The 10,509-nt window shown below is 40.5% G+C and overlaps 1 protein-coding gene across 1 annotated transcript; it reads left to right on the top strand.

Moving 5' to 3' along the window:
* Positions 1–743: 743 nt before the first annotated feature.
* Positions 744–4,273, top strand: phax (phosphorylated adaptor for RNA export). Its single transcript, XM_084049790.1, has 2 exons — positions 744–885; positions 2,099–4,273. Exon 2 carries the CDS (start codon positions 2,106–2,108, stop codon positions 3,336–3,338), a length of 1,233 nt encoding a protein of 410 aa, XP_083905916.1. The 5' UTR covers positions 744–885; positions 2,099–2,105; the 3' UTR covers positions 3,339–4,273.
* The last annotated feature ends 6,236 nt before the right edge of the window (positions 4,274–10,509 follow it).

Here is a 10,509-nt window from a genome sequence, read left to right as displayed (position 1 = left end):
ACGTGACTTGATCCCATTCAAGAAAGACCAACGCTCACTGCTCCTAGAAAATAATGTTTTTGTAGTTTAGACAGTGGAGTGGTGGAAAGTAACTAAGTACATTTACTCAAGTACTGTACTTAAGGACAATTTTATTTTGTATATACTTTGGCTATTTTCAAATAGCCGATGTATTATGTTTAAAGGGCGAAGACTGGGCTCGCTTCTTTTGCACTTGTTTTCATAGACCTGGTTGCTTGTTTCTCTCGCAAAACCTGGCAATGCTGCTTTATTTTGAAAAGTCCAATAAGGAAATGTTAAGGAAGTTGCTGGTCGACGAGCCAAGCGCGCACTCTCCAGCGTTGCCATGTCTGCTTTTTATAAGCGACTTTGGGCTTGTTTTTCTGTGAAGTTGCTTGTTTCCTAATGTTGTCTAAACCAGTGGTTCGCTAACATTTTCATGTCAAGGACCCCCAAATGAATAATTATATATTTGGCCATGGATCTTCATCTAAATATATTGTGTGCCAGGGACAACCTGTATCAGATTTGTCTTTAATGAATATTAACATTTATTCTTCACTTTTTTCACTTAAAAATAAATAGCAGACGCGTTAAGAGCTTGTAGATCTGCCATTTTCAGATAGCTGATGCATAGTGTTTAAGTGCTCGTGTGGCCTAGTCGCTTCTTTTGGGCTTGTTTTCCTAGACCTGGTTGCTTATTTCTTTCGCACAATCTGGCAACACTAGCATTCTCTGTCTGGAGGCGAGGAGAAACACTGGCGCCCAGAGAATGAACAACAACTAAACAGTAACGTTTTAACGTAGGATCTGCTGCTAATCCACCTCCATTCATTCTCTGAAGCGTCACACTCAACGCAACAAGAAGTCAATTTAAGTGAAGAGGTGAGCAATAAGCAAAGGCTCCATGGAGACGAAATGCATGCTTCTTGAATGACACAGTTATACATTTGTGTATTAGGCCTGTTTGTTTATTGTTGCTGATTGCAGTATTTTAATCAGTGGTGGAACGTAACTAAGTACATTTACTCAAGTATTGGACTTAAGTACAATTTTGAGGTATTTGTACTTTACTTGAGTGTATCCAGACCTACATATATTTCGGCCATTTGAAAATAGTCCATCTACAAGCTCACAATGCCTCGCATTGTGAACTTGTAGATCTGCTATTTTCAAAAGATTTGTATACATTTTAAAACTTGAAATGGGACATTCTGCATAATGAGTACTTTTACTCTTGGTACTTTAAGTACATTTTGATGGTAATACTTTTGTACTCTTACTCAAGTACATTTTGAATTCCGGACTTTTACTATCTTGCAGTATTGATACTTTTACTTAAAGGGATATTTCACTTTCAAAAAAACTTTTGGTCATTTTATAGTCTACTCAGGCTTTAGTGAGCCCTCCAGACCATTGTTAAGTTACTTTATTCAGTATTTAGATATTTGATATTCATTTTACCAGCCACGCCCCCTTCCTATACAAACCCATTATAACTTCAAACTCAATTTTTAACCTTTTTAACCATCAAAAACACCCGTCCTTGGTTCTGGTGACTCACCCTGCCCTCCTAATGTGTGAGGGGGCCGTGTTTTTTTTATTACTTTTTTCATTTATTTTTAATATATATTTTTTGTATTTAATTTTTTCATTTTCCAAAAAAAAAATATTAAAAATAAATGAAAAAAGTAATAAAAAAAACACGGCCCCCTCACGCATTAGGAGGGCAGGGTGAGTCACCAGAACCAAGGACGGGTGTTTTTGATGGTTAAACAGATTACATTTTTAGTTTTAAGTTATAATGGGTTTGTATAGGAAGGGGGCGTGGCTGGTAAAATGAATATCAAATATCTAAATACTGAATAAAGCAACTTAAAAACGGTCTGGAGGGCTCACTAAAGCCTGAGTAGACCATAAAATGACCAAAAGTTTTTTTGAAAGTGAAATATCCCTTTAAGTGAAGAATGTGAGTACTTTTTCCACCACTGTTTAATTGTATTTAAGCCTACCAAAAGTTGTAGCAGTACACCACACATGTTAACTGTGAAGTAGCTGGAAAACAACGGTTGTTCCTTATTATGCTCTTGACGTGCAGGGAAGAAATGGCTGGGGTCAGGAACACAATGGACGACGACCTGGAAGATGGAGAGATCTCCTCCGGCCCAAACTCTGATTCAGAAATGGGGGGCGGTGCAGACGCCGGGCCCCAGGGGGCTGCAGGTGCTTCAGGTTTCAGTGGGCAGGCCTTCCAGAGCAGGGCCATGCCCCAGTTCTCTGCCACGAGCTACCGCAGCACCGCAAAGACGGCAGACTCCAGCGACAGTGACTCGGACGACGACGAAGAAGCAGCCGTCTGGAGGCACAAACGTCAAAAAGTCTCCAACGCCCCGCCACCACCACCACCTCCTCCCACCTCCAGCTGCACAGCCTTTCCAAGCGCTCAGTCTGCACCGGCGGGCCGCAAGATCAACAACATTTGGGGCTCTGTGGTTCAGGAGCAATGCCAGGAGTCTGTCGCAGCAGAGCTGGGCATATTTGGCATGGAGGGGGAGGTTAGCATGGCTAGCAGAAACGTGGAGACTTACAACTACGTCCTGGCCCGCAAGATGATGGAGAAGGAGAGAGAGGAAGAGGAGAAGGAGATGAACCATGGGGAAGTGTCCATGCTGGATGCCCAGCTCGATGCCTACATGAAGGGCAAGGTGGATGCAGACGAAGATGCAGGTGGCCACTCGAAGAGGAAGCGGTCAGCGAAACAGAGACTGGGCCCGCGAGCTGAGATGGACATTAAAGGTCGCTATGAGATCACTGAAGATGACCCTGATCACAGCGTGATCGATGAGATAGCGTACAGGCTGCAGGAGCCCAAGAAGGACTTGATAGAGCGCGTCGTCAGTGTGATCGGGAAGAAGAAGGCAATAGAGCTACTCGGAGAGACTGCCACGCTTGAGGAAAATGGCGGCGTGTACACTATGGACGGCAGCAGGCGGCGCACTCCAGGGGGAGTGTATCTGAACCTGCTGAAGAACACGCCCAGCATCACGGGCTCACAGGTCAAGAAGGTCTTTCAAGAGGAGACGACGGAGAAGGTCAAGAGCAAAAAGGCTGCCCAGAAACGGAGGCGACACGTTGTGGCCAAGAAGATGAAACAGGCCATCAACACGTTGAACCTTCAGGAACACGACGACGTGTCCAGAGAGACTTTTGCTAGCGACACCAACGAGGCTTTGGAATCCCTGGAGGAAGTGGCTGAAGAAGAGGACCAGCCAGAGCCTGCCCTGGGCATAGAGGACACGCCTGTTGTCTACAACGCCACAGACCTCGAGGTCTTCTGAGGCAAAATGACCACCTCCTTATTGACCTACGGTGCTGATCTGATCGTGGACTGTGATTACATTTAAATGTAGAGAGCATTTTCTGTGCGTGGGACATCCACGCATGCGTTACTATTCAACTCATCTGATGTTAATGGCAACACATTGATACATGTGTTAGTCATCATCATGTTGCATCACCCATGTCGCAAAATCAACTCTGATCAATTTGAAGAGAAAACAAATATTAACTAGAAAATTAAAAAACGGCAGTTCTTCAAGCTGACAGCTGTGTTGGGAGCTTTTAGATCTGCTGTATTTGAACAATTTTGAAAACTTGAAAATGTTCGCCTATAATGACGTGCACAAAATAGGGACACTAGGTTAAAATTGGCCAATGGGACACATATGAAGATTCCAATCTTCAATTACAAAAAAAAGGCAAATATTGGCTGATATATCAGTCTGGCTCTAGTTGAAAGTTATGTATCAATCTATGAGTGAGGTGTCAAAATTGTTTTGTTACACATTAGACCTGAGTTGATTAAAAAAAAAGAACATTGCTTGCTTACTTACGTTGTCTTCACTACTGATTTTTGTTCAAATTGTTTCTTCCTATTCCTGTAGTGTTAAACTTTAAAAATGTTCTTTCATTGTGTTCTCCAGCAGTGTGAGTTATATAAATTGAAAATGGCACTTAAAAACATTGTCTAGTGGCGTTAAGATTTGTTTTTCTTTTTTGATTTTGAGTTTGGAACAACACTGTACGTCCAGTTGTTTTCAGTTTGTTATTTTGACATAATTTTGACATTTCTGAAAGGGCTATGCTAGGAAATGTTAAATTTCAAATTTCCTGTGACATTATTCTGGGAAATTTGAGATATTGGAGTCCATACTGTAGGTTCCTGAAATGTAACTGAATTTCCGCCACATAAAGCATACATTTCAAAAACAAAGTTGGCTGTCTGTCTCTGTGAAATGAGAAACTTGCAAAGCTGTCTGAATAATGTTTTGTTTGCACCTTTTGCAAACTCCAGACGGATAACACAGGTGGGGATTATAAAGTGACAAACCCTGTATATATTTGGAACTAGGAGCCTATTAACTTCTGGACAGGGATATTTTTAAATGATTCCTCAGTGGGCTAATACTGCAGTTAGAATTGGTGGGATAATGCAAATTAATTACACACAAACCTGGACCTCTAATCTAAGCATGGTACTGGGATGGAGTCAGATTTGGCAATCATGAGAAAACGTAATTGCAGAAATGTGGTGCTCTTACACTAATATATGCCACGTAAAATAGCTGTTTATAAATATAGCATATTAGTGATGGGCAGTCAAGTTCTTAGAAAATAGGATGTCTCAAGTCTCAACCCTCAATGACTTGTAGCCTATTTGTTTCAATGCTCTTAATGTCCTCTAGATGGTAGTAACGCTTTTTCTGTTGCAAACTAAACCTAATCAGCAATGCTACCTGCACTGCCTGGGTATATAGGCACAAAGCAATGTGTTTGTGGTCATGCTCAGGAATTAGACAATGAGTACTTTTAAAAAACATGTATCTACTACAAGCTTACAACGCAACACAATGCAATGCATTGTGTGATTGTAGATGGGCTATTTTTGAAAAAGTTTTACAAATTGTGAAGAATTTGAGTAATTTTGTACTGTAAGTATATTCTGATGCCAATGCTTTTTTTCTTTTACTCATAAGAAAAATTCCATGTACAGGAGTTGTAACAGAGTATTTCTAAATTGTAGTATTTCTACCTTTAAGTTAACTGTAATTTTTGACGTTTTTTTGGCATTCTATATAGTTAATGAGGACTTATCCTGTTGTTGGCTGACTATGCCACTTTGTAAACTTAATCTGGATGGGGTTAGCATCTGCTAAAGTTTAAGTGATATTTCTTTGGTTTAAAAAAGGTTAAACATCTATATTCTGTAAGTAATCATTGCTAGAGCTGTAAGGTCCATTGATGTTCATTGCTATAATTCAATAGAGTGTTCAACAACAGGTGTTGTTGTCGTTGAACACTCCCCCTATGGTCCATCCAGGCACGGAAACAATAATAGCCTCCAGGCTCCAGCTGAAAATACTTTTTCAGGTGAGTTAACAACATTTCATCCAATGAGGAAAGGGTACCCATTGATTCATCAGCTTCAATTTTGTAGTGTTATAGTTCCAATCTAATCTAATCTAGATACCTTCAGTGTAAACAGCCTGCTTAATTGCCCTGCCTATCTAATAGATCTGGGGAGGTGCTTTTTAACTCACACCTCTCTCTATGCCATTGGCTCAGTAGACAATTAGCAGCCTAAGAACCCCTTTAAAGCTCTCAGCTGACTGAAATTCTGTGTTGATGTCTGGCGGTGTGCTGCTTTGGGTGCAACAAAGGTAGAATCAGTTTAACCACTTAAAGCCATTACTCTATAATGTTATTTTTTAAACTCATGTGGCTATTTGAAAATAGCCAATCTGGAAGCTCAATGAAGTGTGATGTTTGAAGAATTTGGAATATTCTTGGATTATTTTAACACACTAATCTTGTATGGGGGTAACCTGGCTCCACCAGATGCAAGAAGCTTGCTTCACACACACACACACACACACACACACACACACACACACACACACACACACACACACACACACACACACACACACACACACACACACACACACACACACATTTGTTTCACAGCTTACTTGCTGTCTTGGGGAACCTGGTTACTCAATACCGTCCCTGGCACAAAATATTTTCAGATGGGGGTCTTGGGACAAATATAAATATTTGGGGTCCTTGAAATGAAAGTTTTCTTTTCTTTTATTTTATTGACAATCTTATATATTATGCATGCATCAACATGACATACATGGACAACAAAAAAACAACTGCACAAAAAGTACAATAAACCAAAAATATTAACTTGAGACTGCATGCGTCATCAGGCTTGCTGTAGTACCTGTGATGTTTGATTTGTTTTATAACTCTTCTATCAGGTGTGTGATCCGGTCTAGATCCCGCCTTCCGTATCCGGTCATTTACACACGCATCCATGCACACGCCGATTCCGTATCCGCCACAGAACTTCACCGGATCAAAGCGACTTCGTTCAGGCACATAGAAGAAACACCCCAAATTCCCAAATGAAACAATTAATGGTATTAGTTTACTTTTTTGGCAACGTTGTGTTCTTGTGGTCAGGTGAGCTTAGAGAGACACTAAACACGTTTTCTAAGGAGCTGCCTAGCTGCCACAACCCCAATATTATTTTATTCAAGAAGAATGAATCATTGATGAATCAGCATTCATTATTCATTAACGATTTAATTTATTGGGCAATGGGTTGTGGGCTTATAGCTATGCCTATATAGTCCTGATACATGGCTAGCCTACACGGACATCTCACATCACATGTAATGTTATGTTTGTTTGACTGCTGTTTGCCCCCCCCCCCCCCCCTTGAGGAATAATTGTCAAGTGTTAGGCCTACATTTTCTTAAAGAATGTGTATGGGGTTTAGCGCATTAGAAATTATTATTATTGCACATTTTTATAGAACTACAAAATCTTGCTTTGTAAATTCTTTGACCTGTAGGCTACTGAGGTGTTTTAGGCAGGTGTCCAAGATGGGTCCAAAACTGTGCCATAGAGGCACAACCTGCAAAGGAGACACACCTATAAGGACAGGCAGGGCCTGGAAAACTCGCAGTAAGAAATGCACACTCACACATAATTAACTGTCACGATCATGACATTTTAGTTTGTCATACAAATAATTGTGATCATGATTTAATTGTGTTTTTGGCATTGAACATTGCGCACATGAATAAAGTGTAAGTGTGTGTGTGTGTGTGTGTGTGTGTGTGTGTGTGTGTGCATATACTATATATATATTTGACTTTTGGTTTGTAAACTGAATGCCAAGGCATATATAATAAATAACTTGATCGGTACCAATTATTAAAGTACTATGGCCAGAACAGGCTATAGGCCTACACTGCATTTAATAATTTTATACCTTATTATGATTATGCAAAAATAATTGATTAGCTTAAATAATTGTGGCTATGTAATAATTGGGACAAGCTTGACGGTATAATATATTCTTTCTGTCACACTGTCCAAAAATGTGTCCTCCAATTTGTCCCACAAAGGGTGCTGCAGGCCTGCAGCTCAACTATGCAAACATTGGTTGCCATGTTTTGAAACTGTTAAATTAAAAATAAATAGATGTGGCAATTACAGAGGAGACTTCGGGCATTAGGTTTAAATGTTGTGCTGAGGTGTTTTTTTTTTTCCTTTCCAACTCTTCAGCGAACAGGAGGATTCTGCCTAAGGACGGCCCACAATTTGAGCCACTGTCAGAGGAACCAGTTGGAACAAGCATCCACAGTCTCTCACAGAGTTCCAGAATGCAGGTCAGTATTGAGTCAACAAGGTGCTTGTTGCTCGCCTGCTCACCAGAACCCGATCCAGGGACCACATCACACCAGTCCTCTGTGACCTCCACTGGCTCCCAGTCAAGCACAGAATAGACTTCAAAATACTAATCACTACCTTCAAAGCCCTCAACAACCAGGCCGCCCTGCTACCTCTCTGAACTCATACAACGCCACGCCCCCTCCCGCTCCATCAGGTTGGGTGATGCCAACCTCCTGGACGTCCCCAGAACAAATAAGCGAACCTGAGGTGACCGGGCCTTCCAGGGGCGGACTGGCCATTTGGCATACCGGGCACACGTTTAAAACCACACTCAAAACCCATCTTTTCAGACTCTCATTACCTATATAAAGCCCAACCCCCTTTGTACCTTTAACTAGTTTTTCCTAATAAAGTTGTTTTTCTTTTGTTTCTATAAAGCGACTTTGAGTACCTGGAAAGCACAATATAAATTGTATGTATTATTTACCTGCTCTACTTCACTGCTCTCTCTCTCATTGTCTCTTTTTCTTCTCTTGTATTTAAATACACAGACCAGTAGGACTATCCGTCAAAAGAGGGTACAATTCAACCCTATAGTGGCTTTACGATTGATGAGCCCTGTGGTGGCTGAACAAATGAGAAGGAGAAAAGTACTGCCTGCCCCACTGACAAATCGGAACGCTGGAGACACGGTCCGAATGTGCGACTCAGCTAACCCAGGGACGACCACACAGAATAAGATGGTTCTTGAAAAACACGAACGACCACTGGAAGTGGACCTGCCAGTGCCAAGGTGTCTGGATATGGTCCAGGAGCAAACAGGTTATACCAGCGCCAATGACAATGAAGACTGCAGTCATTCAGCTACTGATGAAGACTCAAGTTCTTCAGTCTCCCTATCGTCCAGCCACCTGGCCACCTCTGTCAGCCTGGACTCCGATGTCAGCCTGGACTCCGATGACAGCCTGGACTCCGATGACAGCCTGGCTTCCTCCGACACCTTGCCCTCACCTGAGATCCTCCTCACAGAGTATTATGGTGGGTGCATGTTGTGTAAAAGTGTGCAGTTTATTCTAAAACATATATTCCATGACTGGAACGAACGTCATGGATTGATTACTTTCTCTTCCATGTTTGACATCAGGCATAGTGTTTGTGAATTTGACATAGCTATTCTAATATCATTCTATTGTCTCCTGATATCTCTCTTCTTTCCCTCTGGTTTTGTTGTCTGCTCTCTCACAGGCGACTCAGTGCGACTTGTGTCACCTCAGTTTTTCACAGCTTTACCTGTGAAGAACTCTACGTTCAACTTGAGTCATGCTGAAAACATTTGCATGCAAGTGCCCCCCAACATATCTACCATCCTTGGTATGAGAATATTTTATTTATATTTTTCAAAGAATAACTAACTGCGTGGTAAAAAAAGTCTCAGGCAGTGTTTGTCTTTGCATCTCAATTTTCCAAAACTTTTCAAACTTAAAAAAAAAGTCACATTGTAGATTTGCTTTTTTCGTATGACACAGGACTTAAGCAGTTTTGTATTGATAATAAAATCTGCAAAGTAACAAGTAATTTAAGCTGTCAAATGCTGTAATTGTAATGGAGTAAAAAGTACAATATTTGCATCTGAGATGTAGTGGAGTAGAAGTAACAAATGGAAGTAAAGTAAAAGTACCTCATAATTATGCTGTACAATTACTGTACATTATTGTATTGTACTTGAGGAAAAAAACATATCTGTATAGTTTAAACATTGTGGGCGTAGTGAGTTTACATCATGTCTCCGTCTCTCTTCTCTATGCAAACACAATTAGTGTGTATTGGAAAAGCTGAAAAGACTGTGAGTTCCACATGAGCTTTGAAGTGGGATAGCTTCAAAAGTATGAAAGTGATCAAAAAGTTAAACACAGCAATGGAAGTAATGTAACCTCCTAGTCCAAACTATTTTAAACTTTCTGTAATGCATTTGAAATATTGATAAAATGCATGCGTTTTAGTCACGATTATGTGGGTTTAATCAAACCATGGTCCCTGTTCTAAGTGGATGTCTTCCATTCTGCATTTTGATGAGGACTAATACCCTGTTTGCAGGTTCTCCCACCATTCCTGCTGAAAAGCATGAGAAACGGTAGGCTTTTCCACTCATCATAATGCTACAACCACAAGTATTGCAGCTACTTATATTAGCTAATCTATTCTTAAAAATAATAGCCGATCTACAAGCTCACATGCAACGCGTTGTGAGCTCACAGTAGATCAGAATAGAGAAAATGGACAATCTACAAGCTCACATGCAATGTGCTGTGAGCTTGTAGATCACCTGTTTGCGCTTTTTGAACATTTTCACCTATAATGACAGCTGCAAAATAGGGACGTCAGGTTGAAAGTGATTAACGGTGTCTTTCTGTATGTACAGTAGATTCGTTGAAGGCACCGAAGACCAGCATGAAAAATACAGTGACTCATTTAAAGCAGGTAAACCTGTTTTGTTTTTAAAAAATCGATAATTTCCTGAGAGTCTAAATTTGCATAGTATTTAATCTAAAGATTGTACAAAAAATAATAATACATTTAAATGGGGAATGGAATACATTTCAAAATTATAAAACACAATTGGCATCCTTGTGGATCAAGGATTTGTGGCTTGGGTTCCAGTCTACATCTTGTCATACACTGGATAATGTCCCTTTACCGATCACCCAACAGTACAACTAATAATCAGAAATGGAATTAAAAAAGGATCTAAATGGCCCA

The sequence above is a fragment of the Gymnoscopelus microlampas genome (assembly GCF_963454915.1).
Source record: "Gymnoscopelus microlampas genome assembly, chromosome: 23".
Classification (NCBI taxonomy): Eukaryota; Metazoa; Chordata; class Actinopteri; order Myctophiformes; family Myctophidae; genus Gymnoscopelus; species Gymnoscopelus microlampas.
This window is presented reverse-complemented; position numbering and strand designations above follow the sequence as displayed.

Coding starts and splice junctions, on each gene's coding strand:
- phax (XM_084049790.1), top strand. CDS start 2,106: ATGGCTGGGGTCAGGAACACAATGGACGACGACCTGGAAGATGGAGAG.